The 10,000-nt window shown below is 48.5% G+C and overlaps 4 protein-coding genes across 6 annotated transcripts in view; 3 read left to right on the forward strand and 1 right to left on the reverse strand.

Moving 5' to 3' along the window:
• The window catches only part of LOC125949632 (probable tRNA (guanine(26)-N(2))-dimethyltransferase), a 2,037-nt gene extending 140 nt beyond the window's left edge, over positions 1–1,897 (forward strand). The window contains exons 1-4 of the mRNA XM_049676866.1: positions 1–203; positions 264–451; positions 525–1,604; positions 1,681–1,897. The exon at positions 1–203 is cut by the window's left edge and continues 140 nt beyond it. Coding sequence (XP_049532823.1) covers positions 1–203; positions 264–451; positions 525–1,604; positions 1,681–1,897 — 1,688 coding nt within the window. The remainder of the gene's footprint in view (positions 204–263; positions 452–524; positions 1,605–1,680) is intronic.
• Positions 1,898–2,179: 282 nt separating this feature from the next.
• LOC125949674 (protein CFAP276) lies at positions 2,180–2,819 on the forward strand. Its single transcript, XM_049676936.1, has 2 exons — positions 2,180–2,437; positions 2,507–2,819. The coding sequence occupies exons 1-2, from the start codon at positions 2,220–2,222 to the stop codon at positions 2,817–2,819; spliced, it is 531 nt and encodes a 176-aa protein (XP_049532893.1). The 5' UTR covers positions 2,180–2,219.
• A 248-nt stretch (positions 2,820–3,067) lies between these two features.
• LOC125949676 (serine/arginine-rich splicing factor 2) lies at positions 3,068–8,062 on the reverse strand. 3 transcript variants are annotated; one of them, XM_049676939.1, is made up of 5 exons: positions 7,843–8,062; positions 7,487–7,617; positions 7,051–7,406; positions 6,880–6,962; positions 3,068–4,249 (listed from the first exon to the last, which is right to left on the reverse strand). In XM_049676939.1, exons 1-3 carry the CDS (start codon positions 7,894–7,896, stop codon positions 7,079–7,081), a joined length of 513 nt encoding a protein of 170 aa, XP_049532896.1. In that variant the 5' UTR covers positions 7,897–8,062; the 3' UTR covers positions 3,068–4,249; positions 6,880–6,962; positions 7,051–7,078. The 3 variants fall into 3 exon arrangements, with proteins under 3 accessions (XP_049532896.1, XP_049532897.1, XP_049532895.1); XM_049676940.1 differs by having other exon boundaries at positions 3,068–4,263; XM_049676938.1 differs by having other exon boundaries at positions 3,068–6,190.
• A 299-nt stretch (positions 8,063–8,361) lies between these two features.
• The window catches only part of LOC125949624 (ribonuclease Z, mitochondrial), a 2,861-nt gene continuing 1,222 nt past the window's right edge, over positions 8,362–10,000 (forward strand). The window contains exons 1-3 of the mRNA XM_049676855.1: positions 8,362–9,638; positions 9,701–9,805; positions 9,866–10,000. The exon at positions 9,866–10,000 is cut by the window's right edge and continues 90 nt beyond it. Coding sequence (XP_049532812.1) covers positions 8,407–9,638; positions 9,701–9,805; positions 9,866–10,000 — 1,472 coding nt within the window. The 5' untranslated portion in view covers positions 8,362–8,406. The remainder of the gene's footprint in view (positions 9,639–9,700; positions 9,806–9,865) is intronic.

Below are 10,000 nucleotides of genomic sequence, written 5' to 3' on the forward strand. Positions count from 1 at the left end.
CCGAAATCCTGATGTCCGATCACGTCTTCTACAACCCGGCGCAGGAGTTCAACCGCGATCTGAGCATCTGCGTACTGACCACATTCTCGCGCATTTATCAGCGAGAAAAGAAGGCACAACAAAACCGAAATGGTACAACCAGCAAGGACGAAGAGAAAAATGGGACGGAGGATCAACCCCCGAAACCCGGAATTAAACACGAGGTAGGTTAATCCAAGCACTCCGTGGGTTCTGAGTATTCACGGAACGATCTGTGATTCCAGAATGGGCTACGTATCCTGGAGGCACTTTCAGCGACGGGCTTGCGAAGCATACGGTATGCAAAAGAGGTCCCCGGTGTTAAAGAAATCATCGCCAACGATCTCTCCAAATCTGCCGTGGAATCGATAGAGAAAAATGTGAAGCATAACGAAGTGGAGGAAATCATCAAACCCAGCTTTAATGATGCGATGTAAGCAGGGGGTGTGGTGCGACAATTGCGCGGTGTACCGTTTGATTCGTAACGCTTCCTTCTCGTTCTCTAGGACCCTGATGTACATGTCGACAAAACCGGACCAACGATTCACCGCTATAGATCTGGATCCATACGGTCACCCGACGCGCTTCCTCGATGGTGCCGTGCAGAGCGTGGAGGATGGTGGACTGTTGCTCATCACTGCCACCGATATGGCCGTACTGGCTGGAAATACACCGGAAGCATGCTACGTCAAGTACGGTTCGATACCGCTGAAGACGAAAGCCTGCCATGAGATGGCATTGCGGATACTGTTACGGTGCATCGAAACGACGGCCACCCGGTACGGACGCTATATTCAACCGCTACTTAGCATTTCGGCCGATTTCTACATCCGGGTGTTTGTGCGCATCTACACTGGCCAGTATGCGTGCAAGAAGAGCAGCAGTAAGCAATCGATGGTGTACCAGTGTACGGGGTGTGAGTCGTTCACTCTGCAACCGCTCGGTGTACTGAAACCGAACCCAACCGAGGCCAATCCACAGCAAATCAAATTTGGCATCCCGACGGGACCGTTCGTAAGCAGCCGCTGTGAGCACTGCAACCATCAGCATCATCTAGGTGGTCCGATCTGGTCCGCACCGTTGCATGATCCGGATTTTCTGGAAGAACTCAGTCGAACGGTTGAGTCGGAGGATGCGAAACGGTTGATGACGCTAAAGCGCATCAGTGGTACACTGGCAGTGGTACGCGAGGAGCTACCTGATGTACCACTGTACTACGCACTCGATCGGCTCTGTGGAATCTTGAAGCTTGAGTCCATTTCAATGCTTAAATTACGGTCCGCACTGCTACATGCCGGGTTCAGGGTTTCCTATTCCCATGCCTGTCGCACTTCAATCAAAACGGATGCCCCGATTGGTGTGCTGTGGGATATTTTACGCTGCTGGCACCGAATACACCCGGTAAAACCGGATCGTTTCCTCGAAGGTGTCCCATTGACGGCCATACTGGCAAAGCAACCGGCGCGTGATTACAATCTGGGCGAGCTGCACCCGGACGCAAATCCACCGAGTCGAAAGGAGTCGTTGACACGTTTCCAGGAGAATCCTGCTGCCCACTGGGGCCCGGGAACGAAGGCAATGCTCATGTAAGTGTGGCTCAAGTTCAATTGTATGCTTGATTTTCATTATTCTAATTTCTCTGTGCCTTTCGATTTGTTGCAGGGTTAGTGAAAACAGAATGCTGAAATCTACGCAAAACCAGAACAAACGAAAGCAGAGACGAGTTCTACGGAAGGAACAACAGGATGGAATAGGGGACCACGAGCCAACTAATGATGTCAAGGTTACAAGTCCCGGCACCTCGCCAGAACGTAAAATCCTCAAGAAGGATGAGGGGGGCATTGGAATAGAGGAAGGAACGACCATACCGGAAGCGTAATAGTGGGCAAAATGAGACGGTGAGGACGCTAGTAAAAAGTCGTGCGTGAGTTGTTATGGAAAGTAGGCACCGCGTGCGGCGGTTACTATGACTTAACATGGAAATATCGATCCAACGATGGCGAGCCGCGATGGAATGTATTCGGACCATCGCAGTAGACTGTGCGAATGCATCCATTCAAATGCTCATCAGCATCAGAGCACGTTCGTGCAAAAGATTTGGAAAGAAGAGGAATTTTATTTTGAATTTAAAATAAACCGCTCAAGGAAATCCGCAACCACCAGGCTGTACTTTCGTACCGTTTTATCTCCGCTGTAGCGCGATGGTGCTGAAGCAACCAGACACACCGATCAAGCGAGAGCGTAACGAAGATCATCTACCTTGCATCGATGGAGAGGGAACCTATCGGAAGGCGTTACCGACTCCCCCACCACCACACCCATCGAAACGCTGGTCTGACGATCTGCCACCCAATGAGCGAGTTTTCTACCATCAAACGCTCAGTTCGGCTCGGCGCGCGGCTCATTTCGCAAACTACGGGTAGGTGTTTGAGACCGAACCATCCGAATCAAGATAGGTCGCAGTAATCTGAACGTATATGTATTCCAGGAACATTCCCGTCGATTCGCTGGACATAAACTTGGCGGCTAAATATAACCATTCCGATGATTTGTTCCTCGGCAAAAACGATGTCGTGCTGCAGGAGGAAACACTCGGTCGGCGAACGTTCCGTCGGTTACGAAACACTCGCGATCTTAGTCCAGAGAAGATCATACCGCTCAAGCACCCGCTACTTGTTGGTGGACTACGTGAAAAATCTTCGCCGAATAGTGTGAAGCTGATGAATACTGGACCTCACACGCCACTTACTAATCCTGGCTATTCGCGACAAACGGGCGATGGAAACTTCTTTAATTACTAAACGAAATTATTGATACTATCAGTCATCTGAATAAACTCGAAATCCATGGTTCAATGTTAAGTGAGCTTTACGGATTTGTTGTATTTATTTACTCATTTACCACATTTTGTCAGCAACATTCTGGTGTTACGTTGGAGAAGTGCACAGCTTTACACAGCTTCCGAGCTAAATATTTCAGGAGCACACAAGCAAGAGAGCTCGTCTTTTCGTGAAGACATATGCTGTGACCTGCACGCAGGCGGCTAATATTCGGCGAAAATGATAAATTTATTCTGCAAGTGCCGGCTGTTAACTTTTGTTCCGGCATTTCGTAGGTTTGCGGCTTCCACATCCGCGGACCTAGCTCTACTCACACCCTGCAGGACGTAGTTGTTCCCTACACACTTAAAATACTCAGCAAACTAATTCCTACCAACTAGTTGTACATATCAAAAAACCTTTAACGTTCTCTTTGTTTTCGCGTGTGATAGCGAACTTTAGTTCGCAAAATTAGATGCAGGACAGGAGTGTTTAAGGACAAAAGGTTGTGAGGTGCCATATCGTATCGTCACGCTTCCAAAACGCATCATCCCAAACGGAACAGAAACCCAGCCAGGAGCATTGCACCTACCTGCGTCGTATTCCCACGAAGTTGGTTGCGCGTTGCGCCAGGATACATTTCTGATACGATTGTACATTCATAAGAGTAAAGGCTCGACTGCAACTGGGCTCCGCGTAGACCGTGGGATGCGCGGGAAACGGATCGCAAAGTACGATGTGTGTAGCTTGACTATGCAACGGGCGACGCCAACGATCGTGACGCCTAAAATCCTAGCCAGTTTTATTATTACGCTTAGTACAGCTCCTTACCATTCCCTTTTGCTGATTGTTTTGTGTTCTCTGCTTGTTTTGCTGGTTTTTCACTGCTCTAGATTGATCTGCTTCTTCCTCGATACGGTCCAAATGGACACGCCTGGTAATCACTAAAAATATTTTCATTTTTCATTACCTCTTAAATGCGTACTTATATCATCCCAGATCGGGAATATGCAGCGTATTATAAACGAAAAATAGACCACACCAGCCGTATTCCTAAGAACCATTAATTTCCCCGTTACGATTTTAGCAAGGGTATGAAGCACGATAGCGCCAGATGTAGTACCATATCTATATGACGCCGTTGTCTCGATAACTTAAAAGCTAAATGTGTTTTTTCATATTCTTACAAGACCGATGAATTGCTATTTCCAGACGGGCGTCTCCGCGACAACCGATACACGTTGTCCATTGTCCTCTTCGGGAGCTCCATTCCGAGCGCATAGGCTTCTTCGCGCTGGAGATGCCACGAATGTCACAGGCGATTGATTGTTGTGGAGTTTGGAGGGTTTTGTGAGTCGTTCAAAGCTTTTGTCGTTGAATTATAAATGTTCATTTTTTGTATGAAGAGAAATCTGTAAATATAAAACTGCAAACTATTGGACACGGTTCTGGAATCATTGGGTAACGTTCACGCTCGATCCATCAAACATCCGACGCGGCTCCATCAAACATGATCGTATTTGCATTGAAACGGGAAACAAAGCATCCATCGGAAGCGAGGGCATCTCATTTCAAGGACGCACCACAGCCTACTGCCACAACATGATGCCAATCAGTATTCATGGACGGACCAGCAACAGCAGTGGTGAGGGACGTCGATACGATGATGTCGATGTGCAGCTGCCGGCAGCATTCCCCGTCAGCATCAACGTAAGTAGTCGACAGTGATACAATCAAGAAAGTTGATTTCAAATCTCGGCCATCCGATAAACTCTCCATCGATTTCGCCGGCCCAATCCTGCGAACCACTCTACAACTTGCCTGGCGGCATTGAGATGTAAAACTTGTAGAATCTCTCACACCTCTGCATTCTTCAGCCATCATAGCGCGTTCTGTCTTTTGTACAAAAAATTGACTTCTAGTCCGTTCGGCTGAACTGCGGTACGATCATGCGTGATGCGTAATCGGTCAAAACTGCAGGACGATATCCGAGTATACTATTCAACTGCTACTGCGATCGAAGACACAGATCTAACACGAACTTGAAGCGTAGTTGCATAAAACTTTCTATAGAAGGTGTGTGTTGGATTAAGTGGCACCACGAGCTACGTGTTTTAAGGTGTATCGTGTGGTCTAAATTTGACACGCGATGGTGACAAAAGAAGAAATCAAAATTAAACCAAAAACATATCTACCATAGCATGGGAAAGGGTTATTAAAGGATAAGATATAAAGAGGATGAGACAGAGAAAGGGAGATGTAGGAGGAGTAGAAAGGAGAACTAGATAAAAACTCATACAATACTACTCCAGCTGGAAGGAAAGAAGAAAGAGAGAAGAAAAACACACAAAATCCTGCTACAAGTGATGCTTTCATCGCGACGCAGCAACGGCAGCAGGGCAAGGAATACAACCGCCAATCTCCGACCGCCGTCGTGCGTTCTCCCATAGTCTCTTTTCCTCTCGTCCTCTCGTGCCCCCTTCTCCTCATTTTGCTCGATCGACTAAGTATCTTCAGCAGCTTCCGGACAGCTAACGGACAGCCAAAGCAGGCTACAGGGGAAATGCAGTTTGACAGCACTGGTAGCTAATAGCTGCAAGAACACCCGCTGCAATATTCACCTCGCCACCACGACCACCACCACCACCAGTACCAGCGCACCAGCATCCATGTCAGCAGCACCGGCAGTAGTGGACAGCAGCAGCAGTTGCAGTAGAAGCAGCAGCAGCAGCAGCACGACCAGCAGCACAGGTGAATGCAGCCGAAGCCGCCCCCGCCAACCACCATTGAGACGTAGAATCACCGTCGCTCACCGCCGTACTGCTCCCTGGAAGAAGCTGCGTAGACAGGCTGTGTGACGACGTGACGGGCCTTTCTCCTTTCTCCTGACAGATGCTCTTTCGTCGAAGAACTCCACCAGTCGTCCATTTTCGCCCGAATCCACTGGAACACCCCTGCTCCGCTGCTTGTCGTCAATAGCAGCACCGGATACTCCTCCCTTTTCGATAACGATAACACTATGGTAACCCCCGGGTACTCTCTGCGAGCAAGTCAGCCAACCAGCATACACAGCATCATCTGCAGAGCGATCTTCAAAGGTAGCTCCGCGGACATGGCATGATGCAGTAGCACCACGCGCCGCCGCCGTGTGTCTCCTCACCTCTCGTACGTTCCTGCTGGCTGCTTCTTCGCCCGCGTTCCTCTCACCTATCGGCCGCTCCGCCACAAAGCGTGAGCGGAAAAGAGCTGCACAGCACACCAACCCGCTACGGAAAACAGCATTAGGACGCAACACTGATTCTGGATAGGCAAATCTGCAGGCAGCAGGAGAGCGCACAGCAACCGCATTTGCCCTAAGTGAATGTGAGACGGATATTCGTTTAGTACCAGCGTATTAGCCGAAGGGATACAGCCGTTTTCAATCTATACACAGGTAGGTGATGGTGTGCGTGTTTTAGGGTCACATCATCTAGGGCCGAAAAGTTACGGCCATGTTTGTGTATGATAAATAAAAACAAAAACCAAAATCATGTAACACAATTTCCGGGTTAGTAAATGAAACCCGCATATCGTGGCCCTGACCAACAAGTCCGGTACGACGGCGGATACAAAAACAAAAGAAGCAAGAAAAAATAAGACAGAACTAATCTGTTGAAAATATCGCAAGGAAACCTTTCGCAAGAATCGCTCCATTCAATGCAGCAAGGGGACCGCGTTTTTTTTTTCGAGGATGCGCTTATGCTGGATGCATCCGAATCTGATCACCCTCTTACGAAATTTCTATCTATCGATGGACGACTCTCGTGAAACATTTTCCTTTTCAAATCCAATTCGAGACAACGCTTCATTCCATAACGCCAAACCGCTCTACTAGTCTAATATCGTGTGTAATTAGAGAAGCGAAGGTTTTCGAATTGATTTACGGACCCTTTCGGGACCAAATTAATACTCGCTAGTGTGGGTGTTAACCGAAGTGCGGTAGAGACCGCTTACTGAACAGGAAAAATAAAATACGAATGTTCAAGTAAATGATGATCGTTACCTCTGATAGTTGGCGATCGCCTGTCGTCCGTTTTAAAAGACTCTTCTCTGGCGCAAGACCTAAACAGCAGGCACTGTGTCGAACTGTGGGAAAAAGCGATAAGAAAACATCCGGTTAGAGCGCTTAATCTGTCAACGACATGATGTGATAAGCAAGTGTGGTGACACCTACCTTGCACGAAAAACTGCGCTTCGGGAGCTTAGTAATGAGCTGCACGATCAGCAGGGCTGCGAGAGCGCGAGTCTTTGCCACGGGATGATTTGCTACCTGACCGTGAGCGTGGGGTACGGGACTTGGAGCGTGAATACGAGCGTCGATGACGTTCGGCACTGCGGGACCTTGACCGACGACGGTAACGCTCCCGGGAACGTCCTCGTTCCCGTCCATTATGCCTGTTGCCACCTCCACGGCGCTGGGGCGATGTTGGACGACCGTAGCGCGCCATCTGGACGCGAAGCTCCCTGCCGTCCAACATGCGTCCGTCCATGGCGTCTAGTGCATCCTCAGCATCACGCTTGTCGTAGAATCTAAATCGCGTGATAGGTAAAGAAAAATTTACTTGTAATCCAATACACCGGAAGCTCCCGTCGTCCTGTCTCGAACTTACCGTACGAAGGCAAATCCACGGCTTTCGCGAGTGTGTCTATCGCGGGGAATGTAAATATCGCCGACCTCTCCGCAACGCTCGAATACGCGTCTCAAATCGTCCGGGGTGGTGCGATACGTTAAGTTGTCGACCTAGATAGCGGAACGATAACAGGTTAGGGTCGCACATACTGCCGATGAACGACTTTCTGCCAGCTTTCTCCGCAGCAGCTGGTTGAAGTAGCCCTCGCATTGCACTTTGAAAATCCACTCCATGCCCCCTCATGACAACGGAACCAAGCGCTCGACGGTCCGGAAAATATTAACATCGCCGGCAGTTCCACGCGGAGCCCGACTTTGGAAAAGTTCCGCACTTACCTTCAACGAAATCATGCCGTCAATTCTCGGCGGGGGTCTGGCGTATCCGCTCATTTTGATGAGTTCACAGTTCCACTAGCGGACAACGATGTGCACACACAAGTTCTCTACGTTTTGCCACTACTGAAAATAATCTTTGCAAAAGATCCACGCCAACTTTTCTCTTTAAAATTCTTGGTTCTTCTGCAAGACGACGCCAGCGATTTCACCAAAAGGAAAATGGCTGCCTGTCGCGCTTTTTTCGCTAGAAAATATTTGCTGGTCAATCAACATCAAGCAACGACGCGTTGAGGAAGGTCCTTATTCGATCGCGTCAAGTCGTTTTGTCATCCACGATAATTTTGCGAATAATTCAAGAAATTTAAATATCATTAATCTAGGTCCGAATATTATAAACATTAAGTTTATAAAAATCACCATCGAACGACGATACTTTGAGAATAATTTCAATCCGGCCGGCAATTTTGCCGGTTTGTCAACAAAGAAATGTCAAGTTGCGATTTTTGTTAAACACGTTTTTGTAAATTTCTCTCGCGATCCTCGTTAGCCTACAATTTACGATCTATGTATAGTGTGTTCAGATTAGTTAATCCTTATGTAGTTAGTCATTATTCCATCTCAAGACGCTGGTATTCGATCAACGAGAAACTACGAAAAGTGCTCAACAAAATGCCCCTCGATCCCAAACACATCGCCGAAGCGCAGAAGCAACGGTTAAAGTTGAAACAGAAAGTGGCCAAAATATCACCCGGCATCGTCAATCTGCAGGTACTGGGCTGCGGATCCCCGGGTACTCCGGCTTCCGTGTACCTCTTCACGGACCAGACGCGATACCTGTTTAATTGTGGAGAAGGTACTCAACGGCTGGCGTACGAGCACAAGACGAAACTATCCTGCTTGGAGAACATTTTCATGACTCGCACTAGCTGGGACCGGATCGGAGGACTACCGGGAATCTGCCTGACCATGCAGGACGTCGGCGTACCCGAAGTTTCGCTACACGGTCCACCGGGACTGGGCGAGCTGTTCAAGGCGATGCGCCGTTTCGTCATCCTGAAGGACATGAAGGTAGAGGCGGCCGAGTACGGTACGGGCGATGTGTATGAAGATCACGTCATGACCCTGCGGTATGTCGTCATCTCGCGGGAAACAGAGAATTCATCGAAGGAAGGTGACGAACAGGAGCAGGACGCACCGGTGGATGACACCGATTACTACTCGTATGAACGGAGAAAAGATTCCGTATCGTCGAAAGAAGAAAGTAACCAAAAGCCCCAAGGTACGAAGTGGATCAAACGGGAGGAGGAGAGTGTGATGGCTTACATCTGTAAGCTAAAGCCACGGCAAGGCCAACTCTCGCTAGAAAAATGTGTCGAACAAGGAGTTCCGGCCGGGCCGTTGTTGGGTCAGCTGAAGAACGGCCACGACGTCACCCTTCCCGATGGTCGTGTCGTGCGATCGTGCGACGTACGCGCTCCTGACGATCCTGGACCGGTGTTCATCTTCCTTGACATTCCTAGTGAAGAGTATTTCAAAGATTTCCAGCAAAAAGCGAACGTTTTTGCACCGTATCAACAGGGGGCCACTGAAAATTCCGATCATGCCATGTTCGTTATTCACTTCAGCCCGCTGAATGTGATGCGCTGCCCAGAATACAAGCAATTTATGGACCGCTTCTCCGCCAGCACTAGGCACATAGCACTGAACGAGGTGAACAGTTTCTCGGGATACGTCGCTGCTCACCGCATTCAGTATCATTTAAATCAGCTGGACGAGCAGATATTCCCAATTCTCAAGTATGCATCAGCTTATTGGTATAGTCGTACTAGCATATTGATTATTTGATTGTTTGTTACAGAGAAGAGAACAATGACTACAGCCAAGCGCCCGCAGAAGATGGTCATTTTGTCCGATCTTCTTCGCTGAGCTACCTGCACATTAGACCCTCAAAGGGAATTGAAAGGTGAGTAATTATACATCAAACCGTTAGTTATTCCACTCACCTGCTTATACATTTTTTAAGAACACTAGAGGCTTCACTGAATCCTTCCGAATATCTGGGCGAATTGGATGTATTGCCTGACTTCAAGAGCACGCTGGAGGATTGGAAACGCCAGCAAGAGAAACATGACGAACAGCGAGTAAGAACGAACCGAGA

Source organism: Anopheles darlingi, chromosome 2 (genome assembly GCF_943734745.1).
Source record: "Anopheles darlingi chromosome 2, idAnoDarlMG_H_01, whole genome shotgun sequence".
Taxonomy (NCBI): domain Eukaryota; kingdom Metazoa; phylum Arthropoda; class Insecta; order Diptera; family Culicidae; genus Anopheles; species Anopheles darlingi.

Bases quoted from the DNA above. Each gene is read 5' to 3' on its own strand.
- LOC125949674 (XM_049676936.1), top strand. From the start codon at position 2,220: ATGGTGCTGAAGCAACCAGACACACCGATCAAGCGAGAGCGTAACGAA. The intron at 2,438-2,506 runs GTAGGTGTTTGA...TATGTATTCCAG, and splicing joins GCTCATTTCGCAAACTACGG to GAACATTCCCGTCGATTCGC.
- LOC125949676 (XM_049676939.1), bottom strand. From the start codon at position 7,896: ATGAGCGGATACGCCAGACCCCCGCCGAGAATTGACGGCATGATTTCG. The intron at 7,618-7,842 runs GTAAGTGCGGAA...TCCGCTATCTAG, and splicing joins ACGGCATGATTTCGTTGAAG to GTCGACAACTTAACGTATCG. The intron at 7,407-7,486 runs GTAAGTTCGAGA...CACGCGATTTAG, and splicing joins CGTGGATTTGCCTTCGTACG to ATTCTACGACAAGCGTGATG.